General features: G+C 50.5%; 2 protein-coding genes across 6 annotated transcripts; both read right to left on the reverse strand.

Annotated features, from left to right (window-relative positions):
* Positions 1-745: 745 nt before the first annotated feature.
* LOC134548986 (C-type lectin domain family 4 member D-like) lies at positions 746-8,312 on the reverse strand. Of its 3 annotated transcripts, none has more exons than XM_063394280.1 (6): positions 7,922-8,312; positions 6,846-7,004; positions 5,475-5,567; positions 5,001-5,152; positions 4,668-4,792; positions 746-3,934 (listed from the first exon to the last, which is right to left on the reverse strand). In XM_063394280.1, exons 1-6 carry the CDS (start codon positions 7,959-7,961, stop codon positions 3,787-3,789), a joined length of 717 nt encoding a protein of 238 aa, XP_063250350.1. In that variant the 5' UTR covers positions 7,962-8,312; the 3' UTR covers positions 746-3,786. The 3 variants fall into 3 exon arrangements, with proteins under 3 accessions (XP_063250350.1, XP_063250351.1, XP_063250352.1); XM_063394281.1 differs by having other exon boundaries at positions 6,864-7,004; positions 7,922-8,311; XM_063394282.1 differs by having other exon boundaries at positions 6,909-7,004; positions 7,922-8,307.
* Positions 8,313-10,054: 1,742 nt separating this feature from the next.
* Positions 10,055-17,950, reverse strand: LOC134548988 (C-type lectin domain family 4 member D-like). Of its 3 annotated transcripts, none has more exons than XM_063394284.1 (6): positions 17,615-17,941; positions 16,557-16,697; positions 15,169-15,261; positions 14,695-14,846; positions 14,359-14,486; positions 10,055-13,961 (listed from the first exon to the last, which is right to left on the reverse strand). In XM_063394284.1, exons 1-6 carry the CDS (start codon positions 17,652-17,654, stop codon positions 13,817-13,819), a joined length of 699 nt encoding a protein of 232 aa, XP_063250354.1. In that variant the 5' UTR covers positions 17,655-17,941; the 3' UTR covers positions 10,055-13,816. The 3 variants fall into 3 exon arrangements, with proteins under 3 accessions (XP_063250354.1, XP_063250355.1, XP_063250357.1); XM_063394285.1 differs by having other exon boundaries at positions 10,059-13,961; positions 16,602-16,697; positions 17,615-17,872; XM_063394287.1 differs by having other exon boundaries at positions 13,820-14,028; positions 17,615-17,950.
* Positions 17,951-19,549: the final 1,599 nt, after the last annotated feature.

Here is a 19,549-nt window from a genome sequence, read left to right on the forward strand (position 1 = left end):
TAAATGCAGCGCCTTACTACCTGTCAAAGATTTCAACCTGGTCTGATTTCTTTAACAAGAATGTTAACACATTTGCCAGATGAAATGACACAAAATACAATCATGAGAAGCTACTCAGCTGTTCAGCAGTCTGCCAAACTACACGGCATTATAATTTTTGTTTAAGTAACCCTGCACTCTAAAAAGTCTTATTAAATTTCTGTTTCTCTGAAATTTGCAGTTGCCATGGGTTTTTCTCATAACTAAATTCCTTTTAAGTTTAATATGCTTGTTGAGACTTTTGTCCCTCCGGTGCACCATCATGCTGTTATTTCTCTTATGAATTGTAGACTTTTTGTGTTAATAACAGCAGCATAAGCTACATCTTGTTAAATCTGTAACTTTTAAAGGTGCTCATTTGTAGTTAAGATCCAATATTGTAATGCTCTGTTACATTCTGTTGAGCAAGGCTAAGTTCTATTAAGTTAATTTTGTAAATTTCACGTCTGCTAAGTTACAGTATTATTAATTTTAGACAATGTTTTATTCCAGTTTTATATAGAACACAGTTGTATTCAGTATTAATAATGATTAATTGAGTTTTCTTAAGTGTACCTTCTTTTTTATTGAGATAATAATTAAGCTACCTTTTATTAATTTAAAGTCCTTTTAGGGCAGAGTTCTCTTGAGCTCATTTTGTTAAGCTTTATCACTGTCAGAATTAATTTATACCAGGTTTCATTTAATATCTCAAACGTGAGGTCTGCTGTAAGGATATTAATTACACAGTGTGAATTTACTGATGTGATAATGGCCATCATTCACAGGTTGATATTATTGTCATGTAGCCGGCCTTTCATGTGCTGTACCATCTCTTTGTGTAATTATCCACAAGACACCTTTCCTTCCAGGGTCCCTTTTCCTTCTCTAGCAGCTCCTGCATCTCTCAGACCAGGCCACCTCTCCAGGCAGTCTCTTCACGGGCTCAGTGGTTTGATCCAGTACTGTCTGACAATTTTAAAGTATTTTCCAGAGTGCCAAGAAATGATATCTGAGCTTCATCAGAAGCCTCCTCTGAACTGCTGGTATTGTGATCTTTACTCCTAGTAATCAGATGCAGTCCCAGTTCTGGTTACAGAGGCATTCCAACAGTTTGCTGTGTTGAAAGCATCTCTATCCTGAGGGAATTTCAGAGGAGACCAGCTATTAAATGGTTTGATTAGTCTTTCACCCTAAGATTCTTAAGAGCCTTGTTTTAAATTTGTCTAGGGAATTCTCTCCCAGTTAGAGCTTAGGCAGTGCCCAGGCCTTAGCTCTACCTGCCTGAGAAATTTGCCAGCAGTCCCTGGTGCTTTCTGCACCAAAACAATGCTCAAGTGCCTTTGACTTAGCAACTTGAACCGATTGATATGACAGCTGAACCTAGTTTTGAAGTGAGCTTGGGAACCATTTTCTAGAGATGATTATCCAATTTTTCCCTGATTTGAGGTTTTTGAGCTGTTTGCAGACTCTGGGATGATGGGACAGCATTTCAGAGATTGCTAATTACCTAATTTCACATGTGTTAATAATTATGTATGTTATCTGAAATATTCCTGATTGTTGTATTTGCATTATTCCTGATTGCTGTAAGTTTCTGGTTTCACTACATATATTGTTCTGTTCTGGTGTTCCCTCCATACTCATAACAAAAGACATGCATCCCATTTAAAAAAAAAACAAAAAAAGAGGAATTTAATGCCTTAGGAAGGTTCAAATAAGCCAATGCGGACATTAAAGATTAAGACAACAAATCATTTTGAATAATGCAATATTTACATTCAAAATTTGGAGAAAAGATAATTAAATCTAAATCTCAGTTGAGTGTACAACAGCAAAGCCTAATTGATTCATTAAGTTAAAGAGAAGATATGCATGTGTTTTTACCACCAACAGGTTAAAAGTAGTCGTCTATTCATTTGATCAGGCATCCATTGCCTCTGAGAACGTGAGGCTCAGTGAGAAGAGAAATGAACTCATCTCCACCCAGCCTTCGTAATCAGAACAGGAGCAAAAGCAGGGGTGCCAGAGCATGGCTGTGTCTGGAGACTCACAGAGGAAACTTGTCAGCAAAAGCCTTATGTCATCATCATGGTACAGTGTTCCTACTAACCTTCTTCAGCTAGTCCCTGTTCCAGGATCCCAAAAAACATTCAGTGATGTCAGAATCAACAGTTCCAACTAGTGGACTTTCTCCTGAGTCCTAACAATTTGGACTTTAAAACAATGTTCATTTATCTCAATTTCCCTTACAGACATTGGACATTATTTTTCTCATGCTGTGAGACCCTGTGTCAGTGACATGATTGGATTTAAGAAGTTTTGTTGATTATAATTGGTTTTTTATCTATCTTGTCCCATATTTAACAGATAATCAGTAATAGCCCTAATAAGATGCAAACTGTTTTAACATCAGAACATATGACCTTAGTTAAATTAATAAAACAGGGAGAGATGTTGTGACAGGTAGAAGAATTATAAAAGAAAGGCCTCATAAAATCAGGCCTGCTCTATTAAATTAATAGCTGGCCTGTCATCTCTTCCAAATGTAGGTAAGCGATTTGCAAGTTCCATGTGAAAACCATCTTGGTATGACAGGTTCCTTAACACAACAACCTGTTCTTGGGTTGAAGAATGAGTGCATCTGTGGAAACAATAAGATCTGTCCCATGAGAAGTCAAAAAGGAAAAATGGGAACAACCTGAATCTTAGCACATACACATAACTCACCTTCTGACCAAAAAATGAAGTGGTTAGAAAACGACCAGCCAGAGGGTGCTGCACACGAGGTGATGAAAACTGTGTTAAATAAGTGATGGGAATTGGCTTTTCCTGCATGAAGACAATGGAATCTCGGATAATTTATTACAGTAGGTCAGACCCTACATTTCTAAACATCTTTACATAACTAATGTTCACAAGCTCTCAGCCCACATAAAAACACTGGAAATAGCCTTGTTGGGAGGGCCTTCTTGCACAAGAGTGTAGTGATAGGACAAAGGGGAATGGCTTTAAATGCACAGAGGGCAGGTTCTGATTAAATATTAGGAAGGAATACATTACTGTGAGGTAGGTGAGGCACTGGAACCAGCTGCCCATAGGAGCTGGGGATGTCCCGTCCCTGAAATGTTCAGGGCCTGGCTGGATGGGGATGTGAACAGCCTGGAAGGGGTGGAAGGTGGAAGGTGTCCCTGCCCATGACCTAGAGGGCTTGAAACTCGGCTATCCTTCCAACCCAAAACATTCCATGATTCACAATTATGCCCCCACAGCTTAGGGATGGAAAAGGACAGATGTGCACACAGAGCACTGGTCTTTTTTCCATTGGTGTGATACTGTATTTTCTCTTGACTAAGATTTCAGAATTCGTTCAGCAAAACCAGTACAGCTAGGGGACATTTTGTGTGTGACTCAACAAACAGCAAACAGCTCTACACAAGGAAAACAAGGACATTGACTCTCTGGATATCTGTCTTCCATTCCTGTGTCTTCCTCCTGGACAAGTCCATCTCTTTTCAGCCAGAGGTTCCTGAATCCACTCAGAGACAAGAGGACACAAGAAAACAGGACCTGCTTTGATCAGCCTGAGCCTTCCTCTGTTACCTGAGCCACTGCACTGGTTATGCTGGACAAAGCTCATTTCACTTGGAATGGTCCCACCCCGCACAGTGAAGATGTGTCAGGGCTCCATGCTCCTCCCAGCACCGCCAGTGCTGTTCCCAGCTCACTGCTCTGCTCCCAGCTTTACTCAGGACAGGGATATTTCCATCACAAAGTTACTGCTGCAGCTTCACAAATCCGATGATACAGCAGATCCGGTCTGACATCATTCCAGTTTTTGAGAGATTTTTCAGGCACATGCATTACAGTGCAGCTCTCATCAAAGCCTTCACTTGGTTTTCCTTTTCGCCAGAACCTGGGACAGAGAAAGGCTTGCTACTCCCCAGTGTTCACTGTAAAGCACTGCTGGAAAAGGCCTCAGAGGAATGCAAGGCTTGAAGGGAAGAGACAGAAGTTCCCAATGCTGATTCATGGACACAAGCAGTGCCCTTGCTGCCATACCACATCCCACTGGCACCAGTGTCACATGGAAACCTGCCTGCCTCCTACAGCCTCCCAGCACCACAGGCCCTGCTCCATCCTGCTGGGGGAGCTGATCACCACCACTCCCCCCATGCACCCCACACCCAGCAGAGGCCCGTGCTGGCCTCCAGGGCAAGTTTGTTCTCCAGAAGAAGACCCAGCAAGGACAGTCCTGGTGCTCTCTCCCTGTGCCCCATCCCCTTCCCTGCACCTCAGCAGAGGCCATTTGGTGCATGCAAGGGCAGTGAATGGAGGTCAGGCTAGGTTGGTCATCAGGGTTCTGAAGGGTTCTTACTGACAGCAAGTTGAAGTTTTTTCCATGCCTCCAGCATTGACTTCCAAGTCACAGGCAGTTAATTCATAGACAAAAACCAGCACAGATGGGGCCATGTGAACCTGGTGTCCTACAGAGTCCTCTCCTGCTGTATCTTTGATCTCTCACAAGGAAGGAATCTCTCACAATGGTGAAAACGCCCTCTCATGCACCAGCTGAACCTCTCACATCTTCCCTTCCTTCTTACCCTATCAAGAGTCACATCCAACACTCTCCATCCAGAGATACTCACGCTGCTGTCACATTGTATGGAGTCTTGTCCACCCACTGCCACTGGCCTGTCTTGTACTCAAACAGACCAATGTAGAAATTCTCTCTGTTTAGAGACAATTGTTCTATTTGCTGTGAGAGGAAAACCTGGAAAGCAGAGAGAGTGCAATATCCATGAGGGGCAGGAGTGAGCACAGGGAGGCACCAGGAGTCCCTGGGGGCTGGGGCTGGTGCTGCAGAGGTGCAGACAGGACATTCCCCCTCCCTGCAGGACAAGGAGGGGCTCTGAGTCCCCTCCAGGGCCCAGCACTCTGTCTCTGCCTGCTGGGTCCCTCTCTCAGCCCTGTGCACCTACCTGCTCTTCCTTGCTGTTGATCACCACCAGCTGGGAGCCCATCCCAGTGCAGTTCTGCTCACTCTCAGTGCAGTTCATCTTATCAAAGGACAGGAAATAGCAGCTTCTCTGAAACCTTCTCCAGCCCTTCGGGCAGCACGTCCAGCCTCGGTCTGTGCAGGGAGAGGACAGAGAGGTAAAGGCTACCAACAAGAGATGGTGTCTGCAAAGATCCAAGTTCTCCAGGGACAGTGCTCATGTCCTCCTTAGTGACTTTTCCTGAGAGAATGTGCTTGCAAAAACAGGGATAGTACAGACATTTCTTCCCATTGCTTTGGGCTATGGCCCGTGAGCTTTGTGGACTCAAAGCTGTGGTAATCCTTGTAAGGGGATCTCGGTCTCCAGAAAGTTCTTTTGCTGATGTGGTTTGACTTGTCCTGGTACAGCCTCCTTGAGCCTTTAGCCCAGGGAAGAGGGGACATTACCACTACTGACCTGTGCCTCGTGGCACTGCTGAGTCGCACTTCCACTCCGAGAACTGCTGCTGCAGGGCTGTGGGCTGCTCACTGCTGGGCCAGAAGGGAACCACTGCAAGGGGAGAGGAAAGGCAGCAGGATCACCCCTTGCTCCCAGCTCCTCACACAGCATCTCTGGCCCCTTCACTCTCTTTCCACCATTTCCCCACCAGGCACTGTCCCAGCTGTCCCCTCTCCTGGCCCAAAGCAGTGGCACAGCTGCCAAGCCAGGCAGACAGAGACCTTGTCTGCCAAGTCAGGCAGCAGCAGGAGCCCTGCAAGCAAATCCCACGGAGGACATGGCACACAGGGCAGCATTGATCCCCCCAGCACAGCCACTCTGCCATGCACATCCCCACAGCCCAGCTGCCAGTCTACCAAGCAGCCTCTCGCTGGCACCCTTTGTCTCTCCCTAAACTCCACATCAGCAGGCATTTGGAGGAGTCACCCAGCAGCTGCGCCTGTTCCAGCAGCAGCACAGTCCAGGGGAAGGGAATCACAGCCAGCTGGAGCTGCTGCAACCAGGCTGCAGCATAAACTCCTAGGACTTACCAGCTCCCAGTCTATGGGGAATAATGCACTGCTGGTGACAGGCCACAGCCACAGTCCCCAGGACTTACTAGTAACTCAGACACTCAGGAGTAGGGATTAAAACCAGGTCAGGGTGTGCTTGACAATCCTGATGTCTATTTTCATCAATCATTTAATTTAGAAATATTTTTACTTATGAGCAGTACAGTCATAGTGGCTGCAGTGCCTGGTTAGTGAACTGGTGTGGATGGAGGAAGGCTCAGAGGAGATGGGCAAGAGCAATGCCTGGCTGAGCACCCCCACTGCCAAGAAGGGTGACCTTATCCCTACACAAAGATAAAGGATGGGAAGAGAAATGAAATTTGTTTGAGTTCAGCTGAGGGCTTTGACCCTCTGTGGAGCTGTTCATCCCTGTAGGGATCAAAAGGGGTCCGTGTCTTCCTCAGTTAGCCATGAAACCTCTGTTTGCTGAGAGACACTGCTGCTGCCTCAGCCTTCCTGGGGAAGCAGGACAGGAAATCACTGGCTCACGGTCCTGTGCAAACTCTTCCATCAGAGCAGCGTTGTCCAAGCTCTCAGCTCATGCACACTGAGAGGCTTAGAGCCAGCTGCTGTGCCAGCCTTGCTGCCACCACAGGCAGCTCCTCACAGCCAGCTTCTGCAAGAGATCTGCCTCATGCCCAGAGATTCAAATGGTGGATTACAAGCCACAGAGATATTCTCACAAAACAAGAGGCTGCATGAGAAGGGATCTGTGACCTGTGTTTTGGTGAAGGGCATTTCCCTGCTTGGCAGAGGGACTAGGATATGGGTTTTGCACCTGAGCAAAGGCAGTCACCTGAGGCCTTCATCCCAACGGGAATTAAGAGACCCTGGAACCCACCAAGGCAGATGGTCAGCAAGGCAGCTTTGATGGCAAGGGCAAAAATGAGGAAGAGCCAGATGTTCAGGCAGGAGCAGCTTCTCTCTTCTGCCGGGGCTGAAAAACACCAAGCAAGAGTGAGCAAGTCCCAGCCCAGAGCTGGGGGCAGGATAACCCAGGGGCTGTGCACCGCAACACCCTGCTGGTCCCTTGTTCCAAGGGCTGGAGAGCCCCACAGGTGCTGGAAGCAGGTCCTGCTGCCTGTCACTGGCAGTGCCTCAGACCCACAGAGTACAGGAACACAGGGGCTGCCCTGAGGCTGCTTTCTTCTTTCCCTGCTCATCACAAGACCTGCCTGGATTCTGCCCAAAGCTCACTCCCTCTCTGTCCTGCCTGACCTCCTTTCTCCTCGGCACATCTTCCTTGTTGCCTTTCACTGCCCCTGTCTGTCCCTGAATGCTCTTTCTGGATCTCCCTCTTCTTCCTCTCTCTTCAGAGCTTCTTTCTCTCACTGCCTCTATTTTTTCTCTGTGGCGTCAGCCCTTTTCTGCAATGGCACAGTCCCCCAGGGGAGTGAGTGCCCAGCTGAGGGTGTGCACAGCCAGACTCAGAGAAGGGATTGTTTCCACAGGGGGAGAAGGCACCTGGGAGCTCCTGGGAGAGCCCAGGCTGGGTTGTCCTTCGAGACACCAGGGATGGGAGCAGGGGCTTGTCCTCAGTGAGGTGCAGAGAGCTGTACCAGGGGAAGCACAGAGGGACAGCAGCCTTATGTCCCACTGTTTACAGACAAATCACTGAAGGGAACAGCAGAGCACACTCTGCCTGGACTCCCACTCCCCCTGGCTCTAGGAAAAAGGTCATTGTGCCAGCCTGGGCACTGTCCACTTGCCTATCTGTAGCTCTGCTCTTGTCCTGAGCTCCATGTCCTGGTTGGAGGCTGCCACTGCACCATGCCCAGGATCCATCCCAGCCCTGTCTTTCCCCCAGCTCCATCCTGACAGGAGGACAGAAAGGAAGGAAGGTTTGGGGGTTACCTGCAGTTCCAGGGCTGACTCTCCCTTGGTCATTCATCATCTCTACAAGAGGATCACTTTTCTCCAAGGGTCCCTGTTACCAGTGTGGCCACAAACACAGCCTTCCTCCTGCACAGGCCACCTCCCACACTGGTGAGGAGCCTTCACACGCTCTAATCTGATGTGCCAAAATAGCCTTTTCCTGGGTATTACCCACAGCACAAGGAGATTGAGGAACTTCCACCATTACCAAGACAGGACATTCCACAAGCTGCTCATTGAAACACAAACTGATTGAGGGAAATGAAAGCAAATGAAAGGGAGCATCGCTGCAGCTCAAACAGTGCCCATTTGCACAGCCTCAGGCAGTTTCACAGGTCACCCATGGCCTTTCCTCTCTGGTGTCTGCTCTTTCCTGCTCAGGGTCCCTGTGGGTGAAAATACAGACACAGGCAGGTTTATTTGGCATTTGCTAGCAAAGGGCTGAACCCACTGACCACAGCCTGCAAAATGGAACCAAAAATGACAGGAAAGCAGATCTGTGAGTCAGTCTGGGCAGTGCCCATGTGCATCCTGAGGCCAGAAATCCAGAGCACAACAGAGAACTCGCCAACACTGTTTGGATTGAATTCTACTGGAAGGGAGGCCAGGGCATTGAGCAACAGGGTTCAAAATGACCTGGCACTGTGGGGCAGAAGGATCAGTGGGCAGTGCCAGAGTCTGTGTGCATGACAGATCACAAAGTCTCACCTGGCTGAGAATGCAAAAGCTGCAGACATAGGTGGAAAAGAGATGGGAATGCAGCCTCTGCTCTTGTTCCATCATAAGGTTTCTCCCTGTGGAGAGGAATGCATGGGTGCAGTGTCACAGGAGTGGGAGAGCTCAGAGCAGTAGCACAGGCATTTCAGCTGAAGCATCAGAAGATCAGGGCACAGAACTGCTTCCAAATGAGGACAAACCTAAGCTCAGGGTAGCAGAGATCCTCTGATTCTGTCATTTTGGGCACAACAGGCTGCAGGCAGGGTCAGACCCTACATTTCTAAACATCTTTACATAACTTGTGTTCACAAGCTCTCAGCCCACATAAAAACAAATTCTCAAGACTTGTGCAACCTCCAGTCTCTCACCAGCCCCCCAGGAAGTGCAGCTGCAAGAACACATCCCCTTGGTGGAAGCTGGGGTTCCCCAGGTCCCACACACTTCCCACTGGAGACGTGGGGTTGGTGTGTATCCACACCTCTCCCAGCAGCCTGTGAGCCACAGGGGAAAGCCCAGGGTCACCTGGTCACCTGCAGAGCTGTGGGTCTGTGCCTGCTGCAGCCCTCAGTGTCCTGAGCAAGGTCACCCACGGCACTCAGCTGCCAGGGAGCTCCTTACAGAGGGGGCCAAGCTGCAGAGCACCCTGAGCTCGCTGGCCACTTCCTTCCCACTTCTCTCTCCTCTCTCTCAAACTCTCCTTGCTTCTTCTAACCTTTGTTTCCAGACTGTTTCTTCCGTGCCTCAGAAGCCCTTCCCTAATGCCCTGGTTGCTGCTAAGCTGGTGGTCATGTTCTCCTTTAAGAGCAGTGCTTTGTGGGCAAATGGCCCCTCCAAGAGTTGCAGCTATTCCATTCACAGAGCTGCTTGCATTCACACTCCTGTCGATCACTCGCTGCTGTCCAGGCCATCTGACCAACATGGACTGGGATGGGGAAGGCTAGGGAGGGCTCCAAGTACAAAGAACAGCAAGTGTGCTGGTGTTCAGAAAGTAACTTGGTGCAGGACATTCTCTCTTTCCCAGTGGTTGATGGCAGTTTCTCCATCACCCTGAATCCCCTGAACAGTCCTGCTATCCAGTTTTCTTGAATTCCAAGTGACTGGAAGGGAAAGACTTCTCTGCAACAGTGACAGAAAGGCAAGTAGCCTGGCAGGAAATACTACCAAAGCGGAAGGCAGGAAACACAGGAGGAGTGTCTGCAGCAGGGACAATAGAGGAAGAGAGGATTAGTCCCAGAGAAAGTTGTTCCCTCTATGCCTGGTTGCTTGGCCCTGCCACAGCCTGAAAACCAGCCCCAAAGCCCTGAGCCCCAGCAGTGTGTGAAAGCAGCTCAGGGAGGCAGCTGTAAGGCTCTGCAACTGGTGGTGCAGTTTGTGAGCTTTGTTTTCAGCAGTAAAGATGAAATAAATCCAGGAGGACACTGGAGGTTCCTTTTCATGGGACTTTGTGAGACAGGTTATGCAGGACCCAAGGATGCAATGGGCTCTGCTGGCTCTCATTCTCACCAGTGAGGCAGAACTGTTGGGGATGTAGAGGATGGGATGCAGCCAGCTTGTCTGCAGTAATTCTGAGATGTTGGGTTTCAGGATCATGTGAGAAGGCAGCAGGGCAAAAGCCAGGGTCACAACCAGAGGCTTCAGGAGGGCAAACACTGGACAATTTGAGCATTTGTTTGCAAGACTCCCTTAGGAAGACTCCCACTTCAATGATGTGCTTCTGCATTGATCACCACCCTGTGGGAGCCTGTGTCCTTGTTTTCCAAGACATCTGTTTAGCCAATATGTGGGAGCAACAACCTCAAGAGCCTCTCCAGCCCATTGTGCAGCACCTCCAGTCTCAGCTGGCCAGCAATAGAGGGCACAGAGTGAACGTGCCCAAGACAGAGCGGGAATGTGGCCTTTTTTCTGGAGAGTCCCCAAAGGTGTGGGAACACTGCTGGATTGTTCTCTGCAGCTTGTTCCTCAGGCAGCTGACCATATATCACTGACCATGTGTCCTAATAAGCGACAGCAAATAGCCCATCTCATTGCAAAGCCAGTCTTTGCCAGGTGGGAATAACTGCGAGAAGCTTCCTAGGCCTTGACAAGTCAAATGGAGCATCTTTGGGATGAGCCTCCTTCACATGAAGGGAGGCTGAGTTAGAACTGTTCAGAGCAGAGAAGGGAGGAATGGTACCAACTGCCTGACTATTGTCTTCCACACAATATTCCCTCTCAGCAGAGTAGGGATGAATCTGCAGCATTCACACCCATTTCAAACATCCTCTGTGTCTAACTGCTGGCCTCCCTGTTGGCCTCAGGATGAGACTTCCTCCATCAGGCATTTTATGCTTCAGTTTCAGTTATTTGGAGACAAGGGCTCTCATTGCTGTGGGAGATGGTTAAAGCCCTGCTGTCCTCCTGCCTTCTGGAGGATTACAATACAGGCTCCATCTTTCACATCAGCCAGATCCCCAGGGCTCTGGAAGTGGAGATGTGTTCTCCTCCAACACAGCCTTGTCAATGCTTGCAGGAAAGGATGAGCCCCAGGACCTGGGGTCTCAGAGGCCCATGGACACAAGACTCTTCCAGATCCTGATTCATCCCAAACTCCCAGGACAAATCACCCTTGTTCCCCTCCTGCTCTGTTCCTAGGGGCAGCAATCCTACATGGAACCCTGCCTTCTTCCTACAGCCATGGCAAGGGATCTGTGTCCAGAGCCGGCAGGGGCTGCTGCTCACCGCAGGCTGACCCCAGGAGTGCACAGGCAGCAGAGGAACCTGCTGGACAGCTCTGTCCTTCAGGGGCTCTGCACCTCCAGCTGGCTTCACCAGGGCAGGCATAACCTTCCTGTGCTGGGATGGCTCTTGTGTGGAGCAGGGAAGATGGGAACTCTGCTCCTTGTCCTGCTTGTGTGCTAAGAGTTACTGCAGAGGGGAGGCCTAAAGGGGAGTCCTGCAGGGCAAAAGCCAGAAACCCCTGGCAGTGGTGCCAAAGGCCCTGCACAGGGAAGTGCCAAGGAGGTCTCTGGGCAGAGGCAGGTCCAGCACCCCAGGCTGGGGAAGCTGTGCACTGCAGAGCACAGTTCCTAGGCTACAGGTGGAGAGGCCCTCACTTGCAGGGCCAGGAGGATGTGCTGGCACTACAAGCCATTCTTGAAATGACAGCATGGTAGGCCAGGCAGGAGCTGGCTCCATGGGGGATCATCCCCTGCATGTTTCAGGAAGAAAGGCTCACCCCAGGGCTCCCGTGCAGGAAGAACTCTCAAGGAAGAGGGAGAGCCACTCCATGAAGTGAGAGGACACAGTCAGATCACCGAGGTGGAGCACCACTGTGTTTCTTTTGCTCTCCCTCCTGTTTTTCAGGCTGTGTTCAGAAGGAGGCAAAGCATGGACTTTTTCATTCCCCTAATGCAAAGACAGAGCCCTATGGGGAGGAAAAGTTAACAACAGGTCAAAGACCAGAAATTGCCATGACAACTTGAGAAGGGACAAGCCAAGAAGCCAGGAGACAAGCTGGGAGGACAAGTGATCTGGGAACCAGAGAAATGAACTCAAAACCAGAGAAGATGAAATCCTTAGAAGGCAGATGCATGCAAATACACAGTGGAGAAGAAAGTCATCATGAAAATGAAAATAATATTTATAAAAAGAAACTCTGAGGAAAGTGGTTAGAATGCTGCTTTGCAAGGATGAGTTTGATCCCCAAAACACTCCCTAAAACAGAAGACCCGTCTGGCCGTGGGTCTCCAGGGAAGGCCACTGACTCTGAATCTACATGTGTGACTTAGGGACAGAAGGAAATTGTGGTGTTGTGCTCACAGCCAGAGCACTGGGCTCCCGCAGAGCCATCAGTGAATGGGAGGAGGCTGAGGCAGAGAGAGAAAAATGGTGTAAATAAATAGGTTAAGTAGGAGTTGTGAGGAAAGGTGAGGCTTGGAACTGGGAAAAAAGCAGTGGAAGAGGGGAAAAAAGCAGTGGAAGAGGGGGAAAAAGCAGTGGAAGAGGGGAAAAGCATCTCAGCCCCAGAGAGGCTGGGAAGAGCACGGGGGTCATGTTCCCAACCCAGGACACCAAGGAACATTAACTCAGGTGGCATCACAGAAGGAGCTGGTTCTGTGTCAGATGCACATCTGCACTGAGAAGCTTGAGAGCCCAGGGACACAGGAAAGGGAAGGGAGGATATTTGCAGCCCTGCACTTCTCCAGGTCCCTGATACCACCACAAGTCTCTGCTGCTGAAAGCTTGCTCACAGCTGCCTGTGACACTTCTTCACATCTGCTTGTGTTATTGACTGTGTCCTGAGGAAAGAAGGCAAAGCCCTGCAAGTGTCAATACTACAGCACTGGAAATAGCCTTGTTGGGAGGGCCTTCTTGCACAAGAGTGTAGTGATAGGAAAAAGGGGAATGGCTTTAAATGGACAGAGAGCAGGTTCTGATTAAATATTAGGAAAGAATACATGACTGTGAGGTAGGTGAGGCACTGGAACCAGCTGCCCATAGGAGCTGGGGATGTCCCATCCCTGAAATGTTCAGGGCAGGGCCGAATGAGCAACCAGGTCTAGTGGAAGGTGTCCCTGCCCATGACCTAGGGGGCTTGAAACTCGACCATCCTTAAAAGTCCCTTCCAATCCCAAACCATTCCATGATTCACAGATTATGCCCCCACATCTTAGGGATGGAAAAGGAAAGAGAGATATGCATACAGAGCACAGGTCTTTTTTCCATTGGTGTGATACTGTATTTTCTCTTGTCTAAGTTTTCAGAATTTGTTCAGCAAAACCAGTACAGCTAGGGGACATTTTGTGTGTGACTCAACAAACAGCAAACAGCTCTACACAAGGAAAACAAGGACATTGACTCTCTGGATATCTGTCTTCCATTCCTGTGTCTTCCTCCTGGACAAGTCCATCTCTTTTCAGCCAGAGGTTCCTGAATCCACTCAGAGACAAGAGGACACAAGAAAACAGGACCTGCTTTGATCAGCCTGAGCCTTCCTCTGTTACCTGAGCTACCACATAAGCCAGCAGTGGGCATGCTGGACAAAGCTCATTTCACTTGGAATGGTCCCACCCCGCACAGTGAAGATGTGTCAGAGCTCCACGTTCCTCCCAGATCAGCCAGTGCTGTTCCCAGCTCACTGCTCAGCTCCCAGCTTTACTCAGGACAAGGATATTTCCATCACACAGTTACTGCTGCAGCTTCACAAATCCAATGAAACTTCAAACACCTGGCGTCATTCCAGTTGTTCAGTAGTTCTGTATCCCTATGGATTATAACGCAGTTCTCATCACGGCCTTCACTTGGTTCTCCTTGTCGCCAGAACCTGGGACAGAGACAGGCTTGTTACTCCCCAGTGTTACTGCTGGAAAAGGCCACAGAGGGATGCAAGACTTGAATGGAAGAGAAAGAAATTCCCAATGATGATTCATGGACACAAGCAGTGCCCTTGCTCCCATTCCACATCCCACTGGCACCAGTGTCACATGGAAACCTGCCTGCCTCCTACAGCCTTCCAGCACCACAGGCCCTGCTCCATCCTGCTGGGGGAGCTGATCAGCACCACACCTTCCATGCACCCCACACCCAGCAGAGGTCCGTGTCAGCCTCCAGGGCAAATTCCTGACATCTCCCGCTGTTGCACCAACAGTTACCTTCACATCTTCCCTACTTCTTTCCTTAACAGGAGTCACACCAAACACTCTCCATCCAGAGATACTCACGCTGCTGTCACATTGTATGGAGTCTTGTCCACCCACTGCCACTGGCCTGTCTTGTCCTCAAACAGACCAATGTAGACATTGTCTGGTTTAGGGTCTTTAGACTGTTTTATCTGATCAGAGAGGAAAACCTGGCAATCAGAGAGAGTGCAATGTCCATGAGGGGCAGGAGTGAACACAGGGAGGCACCAGGAGTCCCTGGGGGCTGGGGCTGGTGCTGCAGAGGTGCAGACAGGACATTCCCCCTCCCTGCAAGACAAGGAGGGGCTCTGAGTCCCCTCCAGAGCCCAGCACTCTGTCTCTGCCTGCTGGGTCCCTCTCTCAGCCCTGTGCACCTACCTGCTCTTCCTTGCTGTTGATCACCACCAGCTGGGAGCCCATCCCAGTGCAGTTCTGCTCACTCTCAGCCCAGTTCATCTTATCAGGGGACAGGAAATAGCAGTTTCTCTGAAACCTTCTCCAGCCCTTTGGGCAGCACGTCCAGCCTCGGTCTGTGCAGGGAGAGGACAGAGAGGTAAAGGCTACCAACAAGAGATGGTGTCTGCAAAGATCCAAGTTCTCCAGGGACAGTGCTCATGTCCTCCTTAGGGGGTTTCCTGAGAGAATGTGCTTGCAAAAACAGGGATAGTACAGACATTTCTTCCCATTGCTTTGGGCTATGGCCCGTGAGCTTTGTGGACTCAAAGCTGTGGTAATCCTTGTAAGGGGATATCAGGTCTCCAGAAAGTTCTTTTGCTGATGTGGTTTGACTTGTCCTGGTACAGCCTCCTTGAGCCTTTAGCCCAGGGAAGAGGGGACATTACCACTACTGACCTGTGCCTCGTGGCACCGCTGAGTCGCACTTCCACTCCGAGAACTGCTGCTGCAGGGCTGTGGGCTGCTCACTGCTGGGCCAGAAGGGAACCACTGCAAGGGGAGAGGAAAGGCAGCAGGATCACCCCTTGCTCCCAGCTCCTCACACAGCATCTCTGGCCCTTCACTCTCCCTCCACCATTTCCCCACCAGGGACTGTCACAGCTGTCCCCTCTCCTGGCCCAAAGCAGTGGCACAGCTGCCTTCCCAGGCAGACAGAGACCTTGTCTGCCAAGTCAGGCAGCAGCAGGAGCCCTGCAAGCACATCCCACGGAGGTTGTGGCACACAGGGCAGCATTGATCCCCCCAGCACAGCCACTCTGCCATGCACATCCCCACAGCCCAGCTGCCAGTCTACCAAGCAGCCTCTCGCTGGCACCCTTTGTCTCTCCCTAAACTCCACATCAGCAGGCATTTGGAGGAGTCACCCAGCAGCTGCGCCTGTTCCAGCAGCAGCACAGTCCAGGGGAAGGGAATCACAGCCAGCTGGAGCTGCTGCAACCAGGCTGCAGCATAAACTCCTAGGACTTACCAGCTCCCAGTCTATGGGGAATAATGCACTGCTGGTGACAGGCCACAGCCACAATCCCCAGGACTTACTAGTAACTCAGACACTCAGGAGTAGGGATTAGAAGCTGGTCAGGGTGTGCTTGACAATGCAGATGTCTATTTTCATCAATCATTTAATTTAGAAATATTTTTACTTATGAGCAGTACAGTCATAGTGGCTGCAGTGCCTGGTTAGTGAACTGGTGTGGATGGAGGAAGGCTCAGAGGAGATGGGCAAGAGCAATGCCTGGCTGAGCACCCCCACTGCCAAGAAGGGTGACCTTATCCCTACACAAAGATAAAGGATGGGAAGAGAAATGAAATTTGTTTGAGTTCAGCTGAGGGCTTTGACCCTCTGTGGAGCTGTTCATCCCTGTAGGGATCAAAAGGGGTCCGTGTCTTCCTCAGTTAGCCATGAAACCTCTGTTTGCTGAGAGACACTGCTGCTGCCTCAGCCTTCCTGGGGAAGCAGGACAGGAAATCACTGGCTCACGGTCCTGTGCAAACTCTTCCATCAGAGCAGCGTTGTCCAAGCTCTCAGCTCATGCACACTGAGAGGCTTAGAGCCAGCTGCTGTGCCAGCCTTGCTGCCACCACAGGCAGCTCCTCACAGCCAGCTTCTGCAAGAGATCTGCCTCATGCCCAGAGATTCAAATGGTGGATTACAAGCCACAGAGATATTCTCACAAAACAAGAGGCTGCATGAGAAGGGATCTGTGACCTGTGTTTTGGTGAAGGGCATTTCCCTGCTTGGCAGAGGGACTAGGATATGGGTTTTGCACCTGAGCAAAGGCAGTCACCTGAGGCCTTCATCCCAACGGGAATTAAGAGACCCTGGAACCCACCAAGGCAGATGGTCAGCAAGGCAGCTTTGATGGCAAGGGCAAAAATGAGGAAGAGCCAGATGTTCAGGCAGGAGCAGCTTCTCTCTTCTGCCGGGGCTGAAAAACACCAAGCAAGAGTGAGCAAGTCCCAGCCCAGAGCTGGCGGCAGGATAACCCAGGGCCTGTGTACCCCAACACCCTGCTGGTCCCTTGTTCCCAGGGCTGGAGAGCCCCACAGGTGCTGGAAGCAGGTCCTGCTGCCTGTCACTGGCAGTGCCTCAGACCCACAGAGTACAGGGACACAGGGGCTGCCCTGAGGCTGCTTTCTTCTTTCCCTGCTCATCACAAGACCTGCCTGGATTCTGCCCAAAGCTCACTCCCTCTCTGTCCTGCCTGACCTCCTTTCTCCTCGGCACATCTTCCTTGTTGCCTTTCACTGCCCCTGTCTGTCTCTGAATGCTCTTTCTGGATCTCCCTCCTCTTCCTCTCTCTTCAGAGCTTCTTTCTCTCACTGCCTCTATTTTTCCTCTGTGCCGTGAGCCCCTTTCTGCAATGGCACAGTCCCCCAGGGGAGTGAGTGCCCAGCTGAGGCTGTGCACAGCCAGACTCAGAGAAGGGATTGTTTCCACAGGGGGAGAAGGCACCTGGGAGCTCCTGGGAGAGCCCAGGCTGGGTTGTCCTTCGAGACACCAGGGATGGGAGCAGGGGCTTGTGCTCAGTGTGATGCAGAGAGCTGTACCAGGGGAAGCACAGAGGGACAGCAGCCTTCAGCCCCAGTGTTTACAGACAAACCACTGAAGGGAACAGCAGAGCACACTCTGCCTGGACTTCCACTCCCCCTGGCTCTAGGAAAAAGGTCATTGTGCCAGCCTGGGTGCTGCCCACTTGCCCATCTGTAGCTCTGCTCTTGTCCTCAGCCCCATGTCCTGGTTGGAGGCTGCCACTGCACCATGCCCAGGATCCATCCCAGCCCTGTCTTTCCCCCAGCTCCATCCTGACAGGAGGACAGAAAGGAAGGAAGGTTTGGGGGTTACCTGCAGTTCCAGGGCTGACTCTCCCTTGGTCATTCATCATCTCTACAAGAGGATCACTCTTCTCCAAGGGTCCCTGTTACCAGTGTGGCCACAAACACAGCCTTCCTCCTGCACAGGCCACCTCCCACACTTGTGGCTCTAATGTGATGTGCTGAAATAGCCATATCCTGGGTATTACCGACAGCACAAGGAGATTGAGGAACTTCCTTCATTTCCCTGCCAAAAAATTTCAGAAGATGCTCATTGCAACACAAATTCAATGGGACAAATAAAAGCAAATGAAAGGGAGCATCACTGCAGCTCAAACAGTGCCCATTTGCACAGCCTCAGGCAGTTCCACACATCACCCATGGCCTTTCCTCTCTGGTGCCTGCTCTTTCCTGCTCAGGGTCCCTGTGTGTGAAAATACAGACACAGGCAGGTTTATTTGGCATTTGCTAGCAAAGGGCTGAACCCACTGACCACAGCCTGCAAAAGGGAACAGGAAAAATGACAGGAAAGCAGATCTGTGAGTCAGACTGGGCAGTGCCCATGTGCATCCTGAGGCCAGAAATCCAGAGCACAACAGAGAACTCGCCAACACTGTTTGGATTGAATTCTACTGGAAGGGAGGCCAGGGCATTGAGCAACAGGGTTCAAAATGACCTGGCACTGTGGGGCAGAAGGATCAGTGGGCAGTGCCAGAGTCTGTGTGCATGACAGATCACGAAGTCTCACTTGGTTGGGACTGCAAAAGCTGCCGACATAGGTGCAACAGAGATGGGAACGCAGCCTCTGCTCTTGTTCCATCATAATGTTCCTCCCTGTGGAGAGGAATGCATGGGTGCAGTGTCACAGGAGTGAGAGTTCAGAGCAGTAGCAGAGGCATTTCAGCTGAAGCATCAGAAGATCAGGGCACAGAACTGCTTCCAAATGAGGACAAACCTAAGCTCAGTGTAGAAGAGATCCTCTGATTCTGTCATTTTGGGCACAACAGGCTGCAGGCAGGGTCAGACCCTACATTTCTAAACATCTTTACATAACTTGTGTTCACAAGCTCTCAACCCACATAAAATCAAATTCACAAGACTTGGGCAACCTCCAGTCTCTCACCAGCCCCCCAGGAAGTGCAGCTGCAAGAACACATCCCCTTGGTGGAAGCTGGGGTTCCCCAGGTCCCACACACTTCCCACTGGAGACGTGGGGTTGGTGTGTATCCACACCTTTCCCAGTAGCCTGTGAGCCACAGGGGAAAGCCCAGGGTCACCTGGTCACCTGCAGAGCTGTGGGTCTGTGCCTGCTGCAGCCCTCAGTGTCCTGAGCGAGGTCACCCACGGCACTCAGCTGCCAGGGAGCTCCTTACAGACAGAGGGGGCCAAGCTGCAGAGCACCCTGAGCTCGCTGGCCACTTCCTTCCCACTTCTCTCTCCTCTCTCTCAAACTCTCCTTGCTTCTTCTAACCGTTGTTTCCAGACTGTTTCTTCCGTGCCTCAGAAGCCTTTCCCTAATGCCCTGGTTGCTGCTAAGCTGGTGGTCATGTTCTCCTTTAAGAGCAGTGCTTTGTGGGCAAATGGCCCCTCCAAGAGTTGCAGCTATTCCATTCACAGAGCTGCTTGCATTCACACTCCTGTCGATCACTCGCTGCTGTCCAGGCCATCTGACCAACATGGACTGGGATGGGGAAGGCTAGGGAGGGCTCCAAGTACAAAGAACAGCAAGTGTGCTGGTGTTCAGAAAGTAACTTGGTGCAGGACATTCTCTCTTTCCCAGTGGTTGATGGCAGTTTCTCCATCACCCTGAATCCCCTGAACAGTCCTGCTATCCAGTTTTCTTGAATTCCAAGTGATTGGAAGGGAAAGACTTCTCTGCAACAGTGACAGAAAGGCAAGTAGCCTGGCAGGAAATACTACCAAAGCAGAAGGCAGGAAACACAGGAAAAGTGCCAGCAGCAGGGAC

The sequence above is a fragment of the Prinia subflava genome, chromosome 3 (genome assembly GCF_021018805.1).
Source record: "Prinia subflava isolate CZ2003 ecotype Zambia chromosome 3, Cam_Psub_1.2, whole genome shotgun sequence".
Classification (NCBI taxonomy): Eukaryota; Metazoa; Chordata; class Aves; order Passeriformes; family Cisticolidae; genus Prinia; species Prinia subflava.

Coding starts and splice junctions, on each gene's coding strand:
- LOC134548986 (XM_063394280.1), bottom strand. CDS start 7,961: ATGATGAATGACCAAGGGAGAGTCAGCCCTGGAACTGCAG. Junction 7,005..7,921: donor AGTCAGCCCTGGAACTGCAG/GTAACCCCCAAA, acceptor GGTGTTTTTCAG/CCCCGGCAGAAGAGAGAAGC. Junction 4,793..5,000: donor TCAACAGCAAGGAAGAGCAG/GTAGGTGCACAG, acceptor TCTGCTTTCCAG/GTTTTCCTCTCACAGCAAAT.
- LOC134548988 (XM_063394284.1), bottom strand. CDS start 17,654: ATGATGAATGACCAAGGGAGAGTCAGCCCTGGAACTGCAG. Junction 15,262..16,556: donor CGTTGGGATGAAGGCCTCAG/GTGACTGCCTTT, acceptor CTCCCCTTGCAG/TGGTTCCCTTCTGGCCCAGC. Junction 14,847..15,168: donor AGCGGTGCCACGAGGCACAG/GTCAGTAGTGGT, acceptor CTCCCTGCACAG/ACCGAGGCTGGACGTGCTGC.